At 38.3% G+C, this 18,402-nt stretch overlaps 3 protein-coding genes, 1 long non-coding RNA gene and 1 pseudogene across 9 annotated transcripts; all 5 read right to left on the bottom strand.

Moving 5' to 3' along the window:
* Positions 1–391: 391 nt before the first annotated feature.
* On the bottom strand, positions 392–2,023 carry LOC110225441. 4 transcript variants are annotated; one of them, XR_002329779.1, is made up of 4 exons: positions 1,884–2,023; positions 1,226–1,665; positions 987–1,111; positions 392–713 (listed from the first exon to the last, which is right to left on the bottom strand). It is a non-coding gene; the product is annotated as an uncharacterized LOC110225441 (long non-coding RNA). The 4 variants fall into 4 exon arrangements; XR_002329780.1 differs by having other exon boundaries at positions 1,226–1,659; XR_002329778.1 differs by lacking the exon at positions 1,884–2,023 and having other exon boundaries at positions 1,226–1,877.
* Positions 2,024–2,551: 528 nt separating this feature from the next.
* Positions 2,552–4,364, bottom strand: LOC110225058 (annotated as a pseudogene).
* A 546-nt stretch (positions 4,365–4,910) lies between these two features.
* LOC110224992 (cytochrome P450 71B28) lies at positions 4,911–6,683 on the bottom strand. The gene is made up of 2 exons (XM_021013353.1): positions 5,706–6,683; positions 4,911–5,617 (listed from the first exon to the last, which is right to left on the bottom strand). The coding sequence occupies exons 1-2, from the start codon at positions 6,591–6,593 to the stop codon at positions 5,030–5,032; spliced, it is 1,476 nt and encodes a 491-aa protein (XP_020869012.1). The 5' UTR covers positions 6,594–6,683; the 3' UTR covers positions 4,911–5,029.
* A 470-nt stretch (positions 6,684–7,153) lies between these two features.
* Positions 7,154–8,981, bottom strand: LOC9326048 (cytochrome P450 71B2). 2 transcript variants are annotated; one of them, XM_021013693.1, is made up of 3 exons: positions 8,566–8,642; positions 8,027–8,492; positions 7,154–7,955 (listed from the first exon to the last, which is right to left on the bottom strand). In XM_021013693.1, the coding sequence occupies exons 1-3, from the start codon at positions 8,640–8,642 to the stop codon at positions 7,344–7,346; spliced, it is 1,155 nt and encodes a 384-aa protein (XP_020869352.1). In that variant the 3' UTR covers positions 7,154–7,343. The 2 variants fall into 2 exon arrangements, with proteins under 2 accessions (XP_020869352.1, XP_002889985.1); XM_002889939.2 differs by having other exon boundaries at positions 8,027–8,981.
* Positions 8,982–11,540: 2,559 nt separating this feature from the next.
* LOC9328790 (proteasome subunit beta type-5-A) lies at positions 11,541–18,077 on the bottom strand. 2 transcript variants are annotated; one of them, XM_002889937.2, is made up of 7 exons: positions 17,987–18,077; positions 17,854–17,914; positions 17,474–17,580; positions 16,796–16,930; positions 12,121–12,224; positions 11,902–12,002; positions 11,541–11,806 (listed from the first exon to the last, which is right to left on the bottom strand). In XM_002889937.2, exons 2-7 carry the CDS (start codon positions 17,894–17,896, stop codon positions 11,679–11,681), a joined length of 618 nt encoding a protein of 205 aa, XP_002889983.2. In that variant the 5' UTR covers positions 17,897–17,914; positions 17,987–18,077; the 3' UTR covers positions 11,541–11,678. The 2 variants fall into 2 exon arrangements, with proteins under 2 accessions (XP_002889983.2, XP_020867961.1); XM_021012302.1 differs by having other exon boundaries at positions 17,854–17,905; positions 17,987–18,060.
* Between the last annotated feature and the right edge of the window lie 325 nt (positions 18,078–18,402).

Genomic DNA, 18,402 nt, shown 5'->3' with positions numbered 1-18,402 from the left:
ATGAGATGAGAGCTTTTGTTAATCTTGCAAAGTCCAATGGTAGGCTCTCTTTGTGGAGTTCTCAGAAAAAAATTAAATTATTTTTTTAATTATTTTATTTCATAAATCTGAAAAATATTATTGCAAAATTGAAAATAAATATATAAAAACATAGGATTTGGTGTTTTGAATTTTTGAAAAGAAGGATAAAGAAGAGACAAGTGAAGTTTGGTGTTTAATTAAGTCTTGATAAACACACTTCATCAAATTTTTGTGTTTTGGTTATGTAGAGAAAAAAAAGATATGGATTCAAGTCATGGTTTTGTGGTTGATGTAATGTTTTGTGCTAGTTTGTGTGATATATAGCAATATGAAAAGAAAATAAAGAAAAATTCATCACTAATATCATATATTTTACACACCAGAAGTAGCAAACTCGTAAAACACAAAGTTTTTCGCTACAAATGCATCACATATAAATGGAGTGTTGACAGTACAAGGGGCAATACAAATGCAAGTGGAATGTAGAAAGTGTTTTATATAGCAGAATAGCTGTAGTCAACAGTATCATCATTGGAGGAGGAAGGAAGAAGACTTAGCAGAAGCAGTGAGTACCACAAAGGTATCAAAGAGAATAGTGATAATGGCCGTGAAGTTGAGGAGAAGCAGTGAGTACCACAAAGGACCATGTTGCCATGTCAAACGATTCTTGCTGTGTGCTGCTACTTCTCCATCTTCAATGTGTAAAATTGAACAGACATATCATTGATCGGTCTTTGATTAGACAAAGCACACACATACTACACTATTGCTTTACTTTCTATAGTTTTTATGTGTGAGACCCAAAATGACAATCCCTGAAAAAAATCATCACACATAAGAGTTTTTAAGTCTAAAAGATAGCCTCAACATTTCTGCAAACATAGCCAATCATCACAGATAAGAGTTTTTAATTCTTGTAACAACAACAACAATAAAGAACTCTTTAGTAGATCAGCATCATATACCTCTTGTTTCCATCAAGCACTTCTTTCACGTTTTCCGCCAGCTCATCAAAATCTTTCCGGTTAGCCTCCGGGAATATAATCATTTTCACTTGACTCCGTCTTGCAGCTATAGTCTTCTTTTTCACCTGACAAAGAGATATTTTGTGTATTACAATGAGAGCTTAGTACAAGAAAGTGACAACAAATCTTGCAGCAAATCTTAACCACACTCACTTCGGACTAAAAGGAAAAGGAATTACCTTGCAGCATGAAACTAGATCATTACCATGCCAGTTTGATCAATGTCAATGAATAAGCCATAGGGCTCCACACGTTTGATTCTCCCAATAATCATATCTCCAACATGGAATTTCTTTAAGTCATATGATTCAGATTTTGGCTGCCCACCAGCATTTACTGTCTTCAAAGTTTGAAATTAACATAAGTTCTACCATAAGGAAAGTAATAGGTTGCAAAGTCATGGTAAGAGTTGGCATTACGTTCTCCTGCAATAGAAGCCATCATTATAAACATGAAAAAGCAAGCCTTTGCCTGCAAACCTTGCAAGTTTCAGTATAAAGATGACTTCTCCAAGACTTCATACATCTTCAAATTGAAATCAAACCGAACTTCCTTCCATCCTTGACTACCATTTAAAACATATTCCAAAGAACTCTAATTACTTCATTGGTCTCTGTTCCTTAAGTTGCAAGCCATAAAACAATTGCTCAGCCAAGAACTAATGAGTTTCAAACCAAGAACTAAGCCATCGAAGAACATCTCAAGTAACAAGAAAGAGAGATCCTTAACAACGAAATTTCTACCAAAAATACAAATTTGAAATCAATTCATTAGAAAGGATTCCGGAAATCGATAACGTATCAGAAACGAAAATCTCTGATCTATAACGTTTCCGACCTTAATTAATCCACCTGCGGCCTCTCCATCTTCCCTCAATCGTCGCCGGCGGCCTTAATCGTAACCTCAATCGTCGGAGAAAAGGCATCGCCATCGCCTTCGCAAAGAAACAGAGAGAAGAGTCGGGAAATGATATATTTCGGCTACTCTCATTTTTTTTTTTTACGCGTTTTTTTTTTTGATCAAAATCAATCGACGGCTGAGATAAGGCCACGTCGTCGGCTCTCATGGTATTCAAGATTTCTCTCAAGAGAGACAGCTCTCTTCTTAATTCACAGTTTTGATTTATTTTTCAAAAAAAATTTCAAGAGAACCTACAAAGAGAACCTGATAATGCATCCATTGGAGATGCTCTTACGTGTTGGCATGTTGCATGTAGTCTTCATTTTAATGATATATATTCACATTCCTATTTTTTTTTTTTTTTAAAACCTCCATCACAACAAAAACCAAATATTCTTCTATATTGGGTGAATACTGAGGATTGAGTTCCTTTTAACATTGTAGAAGTAAATCTTTCACATAATAAGAAATAGAATAAGTAGTTAACCAAGTAGTGCAACTTATTATTTGCTAAAATCGATACAAATACAGCAAGCAAACAAGCTAAGCATCAACGGTGTTGAAGCTTTCAAACATTAAAATGACGACTGTTTGTGACGATCCCATTAATGGTGGTGTTTAACGGGAACAAGAATGAGAGGTGCTTTCTTGTAAAAGGAGATCAAGAAAGCATCTTCCATATCAATGTCTTCGCCGACCATCCCATCAGGTAACTTCCAATCAAAGAAGTAAAGCATATTCAAGAGCCCCAATTCTACTATATTGCTGGCCATTGGCATCGCGGGACAGATTCTCCGACCAGAACCAAAGGGTAACAACTCATAGTTTTGTCCCTTGTAGTGGATAGCACTATCAATGAACCGCTCAGGAATGAATTCTTCAGGGTTTTTCCAAATCTTGGGGTCTCGTCCAATCGCCCATACGTTGAGTTGGATCCGCGTGTTTGGAGGGATATCATAGCCTTGGATCTTTATTTGATGAGACATTGTTTCTCTAGGTATACTTGGAACTGCTGGATGCAATCTGAATGTTTCCTTCATCACGAGCTTCAAGTATTCAACTTTATCTACGTCTTCTTCAGTGATTTTCTCTCTTTTACTTCCAGGACAGCTCGAATCTCTTCTTGTGCTTTCTTCATCACTCTTGGGTTTCTCATGAGTTCTGACATTGCCCACACTATAATTATTGCCACTGTATCTATCCCTCCTAGAAAAAGATCCTGCATGATCAACACACAGATTTAACACATGTATATGTAGAGTAGCTAAATTTACATATAGTTATAAGAAAAAAACATGTGGTCCAAAAAAAAAAGGATAAAGAAATACTATTGAATGATGATAGAATTAAGGTTTTAATTACCATGAGTGTTCCTTTGACGTGATCCAAATTGCCAGTTCCATTTTTATCAACCATATTCAGCAGCCCGGCAACGATATCCGCAGAAGGATCGGTACTTTTCGGTCCATCTAATGACTTCAAGTGATCATCAATCACATGTTGGTAAAACTCATCAAGCTCCTTAAACATTTTCTCTAGTATCCCCTTGTTTCTTCGGAACAACCAATCTGCAAACTTTGCTAATTTACCAGGAAAGAAATCATTGAAACCAAGACAACCTGAGGCTACCGATCGAGCCTTCTTCAACAAGCTTTACGATTCTCTCCTCGTCGAAAACCTTGTTCGTGCGCAAGTTTTGTCCAAACGCTGTTCTGCATAAGATGTTGGCCGCGAGGCAGAAAGAGATCTTGCTTAGATCCACGGCCACGGGAGCCGAATTGGATATCTTCTTCACCACGAAATCCATCTCTTCCTCTCTTATCAACTTTAAAGTTTGAAGCTTTTTAGGGTTCAAAAACTCCATCACCGCGACTTTACGATATTCTCTCCATGAATCAGTGTAGGGTGCAAAAGTGATGTCTTTAAAGTTGTACGAGAGTTTACCCGTCGCCATCAACTTTGTTCGACTACATGTCTCAATATCTTTGGTTTTGAGAACTTCTTCAGCTGCTTCGCTTGAGGAGATCACAACAACTGGCGTAAACCCTAGACGAAGGAACATCACGGGTCCGTATATGGCTGACAGCTGATGAAACCACCTGTGAGGAAGTCCGTTGAGACGGTGCAAGTTTCCGATGATCGGAAGACCCCGAGGGCCCGGAGGAAGTCGAAGATTAGAGTTAGGGTTTTTCTTCTTCTTTAGAAAAATAATAGAAATGAGGGTAAGCAACAAAACCCAGGACATATAGATCAAGATCGCCATTTTTTGTTAAAAAAACTTTTTTCTTGGACTTGGAAGTGATACTGATGACTATTAGCGGCCCTTGAAGACGTTATTTATAGTATGAATTTGAAGATTATTCAATACAATGTCACACACTCACACGCGCGTAAATGGTATTTTTTTTTTTGTTTTTTTTTTTTTTGCGACGGCTAAATGCGTAAATGATTATTAGAACATTTATTATAATAATTTGGTGACCTAACTTGTTATAATAAATGTAAAACACCAAACCGAGAAAGCACCACAATGGTAAAACACTTCCATCCTCAAAACCAAACAACAAGTTAGGTCACCAACTATGGAACTCCATTTTTGTTAAAAAAATTTTACTGGAAATTAATCATGTGCTTTTTATTTTGATTTGAACATCGTAGTATATTCGATATATCGACGTTTTAAAAACAGTTTCATACTCTTTGCTTTGAAACAAAACGCAAGTTTTGTTTACTTTGCAGAATCTTGATAGAAAGCTGACTATCCATCGAAACTGAATTTAGCAATGTTATTTGAGGAACTATTTTTCCTATTATCTAAACTTTTAAAACAACAAATTTCTTCTAAAAGAATGATTGGGAAACTCTATGTTTTATATCAGTTTTAGAAACAATTCTGTACAACGAAATCTTATCAAATACCAATTTTACTATGTTTCAAAAATACAGTTAAGTTAATTAGACACATTTCAGAACGACCCTTTATAATAATGGAAGATTAACCATAGTGTCTACTATCTTTAGTGTTATTGATTTAGAATCAAGCTTAGTGTATAGTACAAACATTCCATAACCAAACCATATATTCAGTGGAGAAAAACTTGAAAAAGGTCAAGAGCAACTTCATTTCCGGTGATGATCTCCTTGGCTTCTTCTTTCTCCGGCAGCCCCCAATCGAAGAAGTAAAGAAAATTCAATAATCCCAATTCAACAATGGCGATCCCCATTGTCATCCCTGGACATATCCTCCTACCAGATCCAAACGGTAAAAGCTCAAAGTTCAGTCCTCTGTAATCTATGGAGCTGTCAAGGAACCTATCAGGGTTAAACTCATCAGGGTTTGTCCATAGTTTTGGATCACGTGCAATCGCGTAAGCGTTGATCATGATCTGTGTTTTCGCAGGAATATCGTAGCCTTGGATCTTGACATGAGACAATGTCTCTCTTGGGAGCAAAAGTGGAGCTGCTGGATGTAACCTGAATGTCTCCTTGACCACAAGCTTGAAGTAGTGAAGTTGGTTTAGATCTTCTTCTGTGATTCTCTCCTTTTTATCCCCAACTGTTGTCCGAATCTCGTCTTGCACTTTCTTCATCACTCTCGGGTTTCTGATCAGTTCGGTCATCGCCCATACCAATGTAGTGGAGCTTGTTCCAACTCCTGCTAGAAATACGTCCTGACATAAAACAAAGCACAAACTCACAAATTCTGTGTTGCAAGATTTATTTTAACCACTGAAAATTTTAGATAACTTGAAAGATTACCGAGATCATCCCTTTGAGATGATCAGTGGTGAGCTTGAAAGAGTCTCCTCCATCTGTCTCTTGCTTCTTCATCATGTCGATCATCACATCGATGATATCAGAGCTCTCTCTTCCAGGTTTGAGATGATCATCAAGAATATTCTGAAAGAAAGTGTCTACTTCCGAGTAAAGACTATTCAATCTTTTGTTCTCACTGAAGATCCACTCGATGAGCCAACCGATTCTTCCGGGAAAGAAATCAGAAAACATAGAATTCCTTATGACCACTTCAGACTTGTGCACAAGATCCGCGATGCTATCTTCATCAACGAACTCACACTCACGGGGATTTAACCCGAAACCTATCCTACACACTATACTACCGACTAAAGTGAAAAGGGTTTTCTCAAGATTCACCGGAGATCGTCTCGAAGCTAAATCAGAGAGTTTCTTGACACACAAGTCGTTCTCTTCCTCTCTAATATACCTGAAATATTGAAGCTTTTTGGAGCTGAAGAGCTCAACCACCGAGAGCTTCCGCATCGCTCTCCACTCTTCACCGTACGGTGCGAATCCGATGTCTTTGAAGTTGTAAGAGATTGCTCTGGTCCCGGCCGTCTCTGGTCGGCTACAACACTCAAGATCGTGGATCTTGAGAACTTCCTCTGCTGCTTCTTTTGACGAGATCACGACCACGGGGACGAATCCGTATCGTAGAAACACGATTGGTCCGTACTTTTCGGAAAGATCCCGACGATTCCTGGGGTGTAATTCTCGGCGTTGGTGTAAGTTTCCGATGATCGGAAGCTTCTTTGGGCCCGGAGGAAGCTTCCATTTCGAAGGTTTGATACTTTTCAAGAAGATAAAGATAAGAGGTATGAGGAAGAGGAAACAGAGGAAGATTGACATTTTTCCTGGCCCTGTTTTTTTGTTTATTCCGTCTTCTCTGGGTTTTGTATTTATTTATTATTATTATTATATAACTCATAAGTCACTGTCCGGTGTCGATAATAATAATCCCAAGGGAACGATTTAAGATCAAAATAACCTAAACTCATGCTTCTTATAGTAGCAGGGCCGGTCATGAGAAATTAGGGGCCCAAGCAAAACAAAAACAATTTTGGAAGATTTTTTAGATAGTTTTTAAAAATGTGACAAAATTTTAAAGTTTCCGAAAACTGAAGTCTATTGTATTCCTATTCCAATAAATATTTTGGGGACCTAATTTGATAACCGATGGGCTCAATTGGAGGCCCCAAACGTATTTTTTTCAATATTTTCAGATGTTAGTAATATCACCGATAATAAATTAATAACATACAGTTTGACTACCTAAAGAATTTGTCAACATTCTTTTTTCAACAATGCAAAACCTTATCCTTTTTGTCCTTAGTTATTTATATAGATGTTATTTGGTTAGTATATAACTGACCAAATAATTTTAAAAGTTTTGGTAAAACTCGAAAATGTTGGGTCCAGAGTACTACTTTATTAGCAAATTGTATTATTTCCATGACCGAAACATTTTTAAGCAAATGAACCAACATTTTTCTTATATATATATATATATATCACAACAACAAAATCTAAAGAATGTTACGTCTTTTGCAGTTTTGCTTCATTCATTTTCCATGTTATCGAGCTTCTATTACTGCTCGATTAATAATGTTGAACGGGCACAAGTCGAAGAGGTATTTTCTTGACAATGGAGATATTACCAGCTTCTTCCATATCAATGTCTTCACCTTTCATCCCATCAGGCATACTCCAGTCGAAATAATAAAGCAAATTCATCAATGCTAGTTCCACGGTAGCAATCGCCATTGGCATCCCGGGACAGATCCTTCGACCAGAACCAAACGGTAATAGGTCAAAGTGTTGTCCTCTAAAATCTACAGAACTATTTGCAAATCTTTCAGGGATGAATTCTTCAGGGTCGGTCCAACGCTTAGGGTCACGTCCAATCGTCCACACGTTAAGCTGGATTTGCGTTTTCGGGGGAATGTCGTAGCCTTGGATCTTGATGTGAGACATTGTTTCCCTTGGAACCACATATGGAAGTGCTGGGTGTAACCTGAATGTTTCCTTGATTATGTGGTTCAAGTACTCAACTTTGCCTAAATCTTCTTCAGTGATTCTTTCCCTTTTGAGACCGAGGGTGGTTCGAATATTTTCTTGAGCTTTCTTCATCACTCTAGGGTTTCTAATAAGTTCTGTTATCGCCCAAATCATAGTTACCGCGCTTGTATCTATCCCCGCGAGAAATACATCCTAAAGACCAATTTAGTTGTTAATATAGTTGTTTAACATGAGATATGAAGTAACCAAGATTTGAGATTTACCATGACAATTGCCTTGAGATTATCCATGTTGAGTTTGAAAGCATCTGAAATTTCTTGTTTATCGATCATATCCAAGATCAAGGTGACAATATCTTGATTTTTCCTTCCGTCTGGCTTCAAGTGATCATCAATCACATGCTGATAAAAAGCATCAAGTTCCTTGAAGACTTTGTTAATACTCTTGTGTCGTTGAAACAACCAATCTAGGAATCTTCCAAGTCCACCAGGGAAGAAGTCAGAGAAAGTGAAACTCCCTAGAGCTTCCGCTGATTCGGTAACAAGTTCTTCGATCCTGTCTTGATCGATAACAAACCCGCTTTCATGGAAATTCTGTCCCAAAGCTACTCTACAAATGATGCTTGCGGTGAGGGAGAAAAAGGTTTTGCTTAGATCCACAGGAGATTGCTTCAAAGCCGATTCCGACACTTTCTTGACCACAAAGTCGACCTCTTCCTCTCTTATATACCTAAAAGATTGAACCTTTTTAGAGCTAAAAAGCTCGATGACCGCGATTTTTCGCACTTCTCGCCAATACTCACCGTATGGTGCGAAACTGATGTCTTTGAAACCGTAAGAGAGTTTTCCGGTCCCCACCGTCTTTGGTCGGCTGCAACATTCCAAATCATGGGTTCTGAGAACTGCTTCAGCTGCTTCGCTCGATGAGACCACAACAACTGGAACAAACCCGAGTCGAAGAAAGACCAAGGGTCCGTATTTGATCGAGAGCTTATGAAAACATCTGTGAGGCAATCCTGCGAGATGGTGTAAGTTTCCGATGATCGGAAGACTTAAAGGGCTCGGAGGCAGATTGAATTTAGGGTTTTTAATCTGTTTAAGAAAGATTGATGATACGAGAGTAAGAAGTGAAACTAAAAAGAAACAGAGCAAGATCGTCATTTTTCTCTTCCTCTGTTTTGTTGGCTCTGTTTCTTGGAGATATGAGTTTAAAACTTCGAAGAGTCTCTTCTTTATAAGATAGAGTGACAGGGATCGATGACGTGATCGGTTAGCTCTTCAGATTTGTGGAAATTATCTTCGTTGAAATCATAACCAAGTCTTGTGGTTCAAAATCCACGTGTTCCGATTACACTTTGTTTTGATTGGTTGAGTGGATAAGCAGTTTCTCAATGATTGTAGTATACTATAAAAGCACTTCCACAGGTCAGAAACTCTATTGAGTGTCTGATAAATAAAATAATATTAATTTTTTATTATTTTATTAATTTATTATTTAATTGTTTATTTAAACCAATCAGAAGAAGACAACTGTAAAAATGGGTGTCTCAGAGTTTCTCAAATGAGAAACAGTTTATGTCATTTCTCCTCCTTTTTTAATTTTTTATTCTGTTTTATTGGAGAGTGTCTTACCTAGACACTCCCAATGGAGATGGTCTTATGTATGTTATTTTTATGTCAACGATTGTAAATTATACGTAGGCCTTGGCATAAAACCCGAAATCCGAAAACTGATCCGAAACCGATCCGAAAAATCCGGCTTCGAATCCGAACCGAATAGTCACAAAACCCGAATGGATAATGAATTCTCCTATCCGAATTATCCGAACCAAACCCGATCCGAACCGAAAACCGAAAGGATTTCCGAAAACCGAAAATAATATATTCAAAAATATTAGTTATATTTAGCTATACTTTTATAACAAATAACAAAAATATCCTAAATAACCTAGATATCAGAAAGTTTTTAGTTATATTTGTTAAAATTATACATAATTTTGGAAAACTTAGCCAAATTTTAATAAGATTAAACTATTTTTTAATTTAATTGAACATTTTCTTTAGTTTTTTTTCTCGAAAACCGATCCAAAACCGATCTGAAACCGATCCGAATCCGACACTATCCGAACCGAACCCGATCCGAATAGTCATAAAATCCGAACGGATAATAAAATCTTCTATCCGAATTATCCGAATCCGAATAAATCCGAACCGAATCCGATCCGAAATCCGAATGTCCACGTTTAATTATACGTTTTTAAGTCAACGATTGCGTAGTATCTATAAATAGAGATAAGTTTTTTTTATTAGGTATGATTATAATTATTTGATCAAAGTTTATCGTTGGAAATCCACTTTCTTTGATAAAATAATTTCTGATGACGTTGAGAATTCTAAATCTGTTCGAATCCAATTTATTTTCTTCTTAGAGGAAACGTAGATGATGGTGCAACACGTTTGCTGGCATATGAATATATTATCATTATGCAACTATATTTTATTTGAATATGTCAATTCTGTATCAATCAAAGTTAGATAGATCTAAGTTTCTTTGCATTATTACTTTTGTATATTACTATTTATAGGCTCTTGAAGTGCCCACAATTCAGAAACAAACAAAACTTAAAAAAAAAAAAACAAAAAAAAAAACAAAAAAAAAAACTTTTTAACTAGAATTGGATTTATACAAGTTTGTTTCGATAGAGGTCACGTCCTTAGTGATGAAATGTGACATCTCGATGATGTGGTTGCCACGAGAAATACAAAATTTCTAACTTGATCATAACAAAAAGTGATGCCATCCAACAAATAATAATTGGAGACATAATGTTTGACCTAATATATCGTGTGACTCCTAAAGTCTTAATTAGTAACTACTATCAATAACCACTTAGTAAAATAATAATAACCCTAAAACCACGGTACGTGGTAGACACCACATGCATATATCCAAACTAAAGTAGAGAAGATATCAAGATAACTTAATTAAAATCACCTAACTGGCACAACAATTTAAGCTATATAACGTGCAAGAAATGTAGGTTTTGAATTTTGTATATTATTGACCTCGTCGCTCATGAGTCATGATTTCATATGAATGTGAACTTAGCCTTGATTTCACATGGATTTATATCATTTATTATAGAGCACTTCTAGAGTATCTGAATTTTGAACACGATAATAATGAAAAGCGTGTTTTTTCAAGAGGTAGTTTTCAACTTCTTTCATCTCATCAGGCAATGTCCAATCGAAAAATGTAAAGCAAATTCATCAGTCAGCTCCCTGGTGGCAGTCGCCATTGACATCGCGGGACAGATCCTTCGACCAGAACCAAACGGCACTGTCCTCTAAAATCTACAGAACTATTTGCAAACCCTTTAGGGCTGAAATGATGCCACGGGAATGAAGCATTTCTACTAGTGTTTCCGCCAAACCTCTTGCGTTCGCAGAGAAACAATATTTGCGTCAAGGGTAACTAGGGAGACCCCTCCAAACGGGAAGGATCCAAGATCCTTTAGGAACATATGCACAAAGATTGGTATAGCCGCGGACAAAATGACCAGCCACTGGCCATGACGAGCAAATCTATGAGAATTGCCGATCATGATGGCTAGGAAGGAGATACTGGTAGTTAACCTTACTAGTTATCTTCGATTAGGGTAAATATAACTGCATTTATAATAACAAATTAACTAATTAACTAAAATTTGTGCAAACCTATCACAATTCCCTAAATTGATGTTTGAAACCATGTGATTGCAGAACAAAGAGAATCTCATAGAGAATGAGTTGCGAGCAACATTTCAGATCAGTAAAATAGAATACCAAAGCTTCAGCTAGAGACAACTCAGTATGTACTACCACAAAATGCAACAACAGAAAAGGGAGTGAACGATTAGAAAACTAAACATGTTTATTACTCGGCTGTTGCTTCCTCCATCACTTGTTCTGCGATAGCTGGTGCCACGGGGTAGTAGTGGTAGTGTAGCTCCTCAACATCATCTCCTGATAGTTTCGTCCATCCTTCGGGACCAACGTGGTACACTGATCATATGAGAAGAGACCAAAATTATTAGCTAAATCAGAATCTTGAAAGTTTAATATTACATTTGGACCACAAATGCATTGGGATTACTAACCGCTAGCAACTCCACCACTGGCTCCATCACGGAATGTCGCATGGTAGATTGATCTCCTCGCTAACTCCGAAGTTTCTTCAACTGACATATCGTATTTGTACCTAATGATACAAGTAAAATCATTAATATGAAACGGTTGCTTAACTATTAGATTTTGGTCTTTTTAGCCTTTGAGATTAGGAAAAAAGCGATGAAGGTGATGTTTGGGAAATGATTTACCCGCTGTCCAGTACACCGTAAGCGTATGGTGAACCAGAACCGACTGAAAACCTGTCTCCCTTGAGCCGTCCTCCTTCGTTGTCAACATAGTATAGTCCAGGACCCTATTATACAAGAAGTAAGGATTTAGCATTTCAAATTTTCTAAAGAATCAAGAGTAGAGATGAAAGAGATTTCTTTGTTTTTTCCATTGAGAATCGATTACAGATATATATACATTACAAAGACTTAGTCACCAAGCTAATCAAACGTAATTACCAAAGATTTGAAGAGAATATACAGCAGAGATTAAGGGAACTAATTACTCTAATTTGCATAACTTACGGGATATGATTTCCAAAGGTAAATGATATCCCAATACCCCCCCTCAAACTGGAGCATGAAGATTCAAAATGCCCAGTTTGAGACAGAATTCTTGGAAACATTGACCTCCAAGAGGTTTTGTGAAGATGTCCGCTAGTTGAGAGCTGCTTTCAACATGAATAGGAGTGAGATTACCTGACTTTATCTCGTCACGAACAAAATGGCAGTCGTTCTCGATATGTTTTGTACGCTCATGGAAGACGGGGTTTGTGGCAATGTGTATTGCTGATTTACTATCACAGTAAAGGTGCATTGGCTGAGAGTGTGCCTCGCCAAGGTCTTGTAGAACACGTTTCAGCCATATAAGTTCCTTTGTTATATAAGCCATGGCTCGATATTCGGCTTCTGCTGAAGACATACTAACAGTTTCTTGCTTCTTCGTTTTCCAAGAAACTGGAGAAGTACCAACCTGAACAAAATACCCAGTAACAGATCTTCTTGTAATTGGACAGCTTGAATAATCTGAATCACACCACCCTGATATCTGAAAATTTTTCTGTGCCTTCAATAATATACCTTGGCCTGGATTACCCTTCAAGTATCGCACAACCCTTAACGCAGCTTCCCAATGATCTTCTCTTGGTGCTTGCATAAACTGTGCTAAAATGTGTACACAGAAAGCCAAATCAGGTCTCGTCGCAGCCAAGTATATTAGGCGCCCAATCATTCTACGGTAAGGCTCTGGATCCGGTAACAATGGTGAAGTAGACAGAGCCAGTTTATGATTCTGTTCGAGAGGAAACTTGGCCGGTTTGGAGCCCAACAGACCAGCATCTGCGACAATCTCAAGAGCATACTTTCTTTGACTTAAATAAAATCCTTTTGAGCTTCGAGACACCTCTATACCCAAGAAATACTTTAGTGCACCAAGATCTTTCATCTTGAAACAGGATGCCAAGTATCGTTTGAAAATAGTGAGCGCTTCATCTGAATTACTCGAGACAATCATATCGTCGACATAGATAAGAATATTAAGTCGTATCCCGCCTTTGTCGAAGGCAAACAAGGAGTAATCAGAGAGTGATTGAATAAAACCGTACTCTCGCAAAGCGCTTGTCAACTTCTCAAACCAGCAGCGAGGCGCCTGCTTCAGCCCGTACAAGGATTTGCGCAGCCTACACACTTTCTTCTCATCATTTGTGAAATAACCAGGTGGTGGTTTCATGTATACTTCCTCGGTTAGATCACCGTGCAAAAATGCGTTGTGCACATCCATCTGATGCACAGGCCAATTATTTCCTGCAGCTACTTCCAGAAACATACGAACCGTTTGCATTCGCGCCACCGGAGCAAACGTTTCGCCATAATCCACGCCTTCAACTTGCCTGTTGCCAAGAGCAACCAAACGTGCTTTGTACCTTTCGATCGTCCCGTCGGCGTTATGTTTAATCTTGTAAACCCATTTTGAGCCAATCGCTTTTTTTCCAGGTGGTAAATCCTCAATTGTCCAAGTATTGTTATCCTCAAGAGCTCCTACCTCAGACCCCATTGCATTCGTCCACACCTTACTCTTAATTGCTTGTTTGAATGTCTTTGGCTCAACAGCTTCAGTGATTGCAACCAAGTATGCTCGATGCGTGGCTGAAAATCGAGTAGATCCAACATAATTTTCAATCGGATAAAGGGATTTAGGCTTACCCAAAAGCTTTGTCTGTGCCGAATTTGTCACAAAATCTTTTAAAGTGACTGGTTGTACACGAGGTCTTGTCCCGCGACGAAGAGGAGCAGCCACCGGAGAAGGATTTTCAGCTGCTCGAAGAGAAGAAGCCGGAGCTGGTGATGTAACCGGAGAGCTCGTCGGACTCCGTTCAGGTGTAGACGGCGACGATGAAGCAGAACCAGAAACAGAAGGAATTGATTTCGGCGATGAAGATTCTGGTAGAGAAGACGACGATGACTGTGTCGTTGTAGGAGATATTTCAACAGATGGGCTCATATTAGATAATGTTTCTAATGGGCCATCCAAAACAGTTGGGCCTGCTAAAGGATTAACTCTTGTAGGCCTAATTTCTTCTTCTTCAAACGGGCCTATAGAATTTGAGACCCAAATTTCTTCTCCTTCTTCTTCTTCTTCTACATTTCTTCCATATGAATTTCCATCTTTAGCAAAAGGAAACTCTGTTTCTGAGAAAACAACATCACGGGAAGAGAAAAATTCATTTGTATGAAGATCATATAGTCTCCACGCCTTTTTCCCATAAGGATATCCCACAAAGATACACTTTCGACTTCTTGAAGCAAATTTGTCTCCCTTGTACGTTTGGTTATGCGCATAGCAAAGACTCCCAAAAACCTTCAAGTGTTCATAGCTAGGAGCTGTTCCATGTAATCTCTCATATGGCGTTGCTCCATTCAACACTGAACTTGGAGTTCTATTGATCAAATATCCAGCTGTCAAGATACATTCTCCCCAAAATGTGATTGGCAAATTCGATGGAAACCTTAAAGCTCTAGCAACATTCAAAATGTGTCGATGCTTTCTCTCTACTCGTGCATTCTGCTGAGGCGTACCCACACATGAAGTTTCATGAACTATTCCTTGACTTTGAAAGAACACACCCATGCTTGTAAATTCTGTCCCATTATCACTTCTAACACGTTTCACTTGTTTCTGGAATTGTCTTTCAGCCATAGCGATCAAAGCTTTCAAATTAGTTGCTGTTTCAGTTTTGTCTTTCTGAAGATAAACCCACACACTTCTTGAAAAATCATCTACGATTGTAAGAAAGTAGCGAGCACCAGAAGATGAAGAAACTCGATACGGTCCCCAAATGTCACAGTGAATGAGCTCAAAAACAGAAGTTGTTTTATTATCACTAATCGGAAAACAAGACCTTGTTTGTTTAGCGCGAAAACAGACATCACACGCTTTATTGGAAATTGTAGAATCAACAGAAACAGAAACATGCGGAAGTGAACCAACTACTCTAGCAGACGGATGTCCCATCCTATTATGCCACAACTCATAAGCTTTCGCCTCCTGCGTTGTAACTGACGCCACCAACTCCGTTCTGCAAAAGCGGAAGGTTCCACCATCTCTCTTACCCGCACCAATCATCGTCCTCGAAACGCGGTCCTGGATAACAAGGAACTTATCAGCTAATTGTACCACACAATTATTTTCATCCATCAACTGACCCACTGAGATAAGATCAGACTGAAATTCTTCAACAAAGAAAACTGATTTCAAAACCAGACTTGATCCCAACATAACAGTTCCTTCTTTACATGATATTCTTTCCCTACCATCAGCTAGAATCACTAACACTGGTTCCATATCCCTCACGTTTGCAAGAATTTCATAGTTTCCCGTTAAATGATGCGAAGCTCCTGTGTCTAAAATCCAAGTAGGAGAGAACGACTTACCAGAGAGTTTTTCCTTGCTTGTGCTGGCACCACCATTCGCATTCAAAAGCTTCACAAGATTCTCCCACTGAATCTCACTTAGCCCGCTGACTCCATTACGATCCTTCTCCGTGATCACACGATTAGCATGTTCTTGAACAGAAATGTGAGCTGCATTTGCAACGCTCATGTTACGACCTCGGCCAGCAAAAGACACACCACGTCCTCTACCTTGCATCGTTCTTCCCTTTGGTCTATCACCCCACCACTCCGGATACCCAACAACCGCAAAGCAGTTATCAGAAGAGTGGCCTCCACGGTTACAGTGTTTGCACACAGGCAGCCCTTCATCAGTACGAACTTGTGAATTAACACGAGCTCGTTGTTGTACTGCATACGCCGTGACTTCAGCAACTTCATCACTCTTTTTCACATTGGTCCTCAAATCTTCCTCTTGACGGACAACATTATACACCTCCTCCATGGGTTGAATTGGTATACGAGACACCAAACTCGACCTCACCGTCTTGAAAGCGTCATCAAGCCCAGCCAGAAACTCGTGAACTTTGTCTTCTTCACGATCTTGTTCCTGGAGAACATTGAGGTTGCACTCACACTTACCGCATTTACAGACATGCAAAGGCCTGTGGTTAGCCATGCTATCCCAGATCCGGCTTAATTTTCCGTAGTATAAAGAATCAAGAGTAGAGATGAAAGAGATTTCTTTGTTTTTTCCATTGAGAATCGATTACAGATATATATACATTACAAAGACTTAGTCACCAAGCTAATCAAACGTAATTACCAAAGATTTGAAGAGAATATACAGCAGAGATTAAGGGAACTAATTACTCTAATTTGCATAACTTACGGGATATGATTTCCAAAGGTAAATGATATCCCAATATTTTCCTTCTGAGTGGGAAGAAAATAACAGTGTTGAAGATATGAAGTTGGTTTTACTGACAGTTTCGTCCCATCCAGCAATCATTGTGCCAACAGAAAGTCCCATTCCTCGGTATGAATACAGCATGTTCGCAAGAAGTTTTGAAGCTCCGGAAACAGAGATTCTCCTCTTGTTTGCCAGCGCATGTAGACGGCACTTGGATAGACAAATCAATTAAGAGATCAGCAATAGAATCAATAAACACGATTTTGGTGCTAAATTGAAGAAGTCTACAATGGTATTAACATGCCAAAATTTTAGACACAAGAACTAAGTAGTACACCCACTTAAATGAAGAGAAACTGTATCACATTGCATTCATCAAACTAAGTTCTCTATTTATTTGCTATCTAAGTACAGCGAAAAAAAGAAGCAGAACTTAATTGCTACAGAAATGTTCGATTAAAAAAAAGGGATCTAAAGCCACCACATGCTCAACTAAAATTGAATACTTAGCATTCAAAGAGACTTGTATGATCTTAGGGTCATCATCAAACACGCAAAATCTTGGTCATTCTTCAATATAGAGAGAACTAAAACTCTAAGCATTTGATAAGGAAATTGAATTGCTGCTTTTAGAAAATAAGAAATCACTATAAGAACAAGGCAGCAAGATTCCCGATAACCACAGAAAGGAAGATTAATCAAAGATCCAAGTTATCAGTTCAGAGACGACCAAAACAATTTCGAGCAAGATACCTTAATTCCAAGATTTCTGTGCCAAAATTGGCAATCTGCAGCTCCTCCAGCCATTGTACCGAGCATATAAGGATTGATTTCAATAATCTTCTTCACAGATTGTGAGGCTGAATGAGGAAAACAGAATTAAAACATCAGCAAAAATCACACAAACGTTCCTAGCACAATCAATGGCCAACAGAATCAATGGCCAGGAGAATGGAGACTAGAAATTTGTTTGACAATCCAGCACAAAACTAAACCAAAAATAAGCTAACTTAATCTTCATCGTACTACCACAGTCAACTATATATATCGAAAGGATGCATATTTTTGGAGGACTTCTTCAGCTAAACATCATCAAAGTCTGCACACAAAAGTAAGTGATAAAAGAGACATACAGATATATCCTCCCATGCTAGCCCGAGAATCAGCAGCGACCATAACACCACCCTAGTTACGCTAAAAGAAATCACGGTGAGAAAGATCTCTCAAAAGTTTATCTTGTAGAAATCGGTAACTCATTTGATATACATCTAAACCCGTTTGATGTCTTTATGCAGCCTGATCCACTAACCGAAGCCTTAGAATCTGTAGTTGGTGGTGATAATGATCAGTTCGGGGGACGGTTACAAGCAGCAGAGCTCGACGCTGAGGTATTAAAGACCTTCTATGAATCTTGTTACAAGCTTATGTCTTTATCTAAACCATATGACTATATGAGACCACAGATTAGATGGGTAAAAGCTTATGTGTTTTTTATCCTCTAAAGTTATTATAACTCTATCCTTCTTAGTATGAAGAATTGCCAAAATCCAAGCCCTACTTTATGTCAAAGTAACAATGGTGAGAGAAACAACATAATTTAAATTACCTCCACCACTGCTGGAATTTGAACAAACTCAGTACTATATATACTTGTCTATAAAGTTTAGAAAACAAACACTAGA

This window comes from Arabidopsis lyrata (genome assembly GCF_000004255.2).
Source record: "Arabidopsis lyrata subsp. lyrata unplaced genomic scaffold ARALYscaffold_1, whole genome shotgun sequence".
Taxonomy (NCBI): domain Eukaryota; kingdom Viridiplantae; phylum Streptophyta; class Magnoliopsida; order Brassicales; family Brassicaceae; genus Arabidopsis; species Arabidopsis lyrata.
The sequence above is the reverse complement of the archived record's forward strand: the minus strand, read 5'-3'. Positions and strand labels throughout refer to the sequence as shown.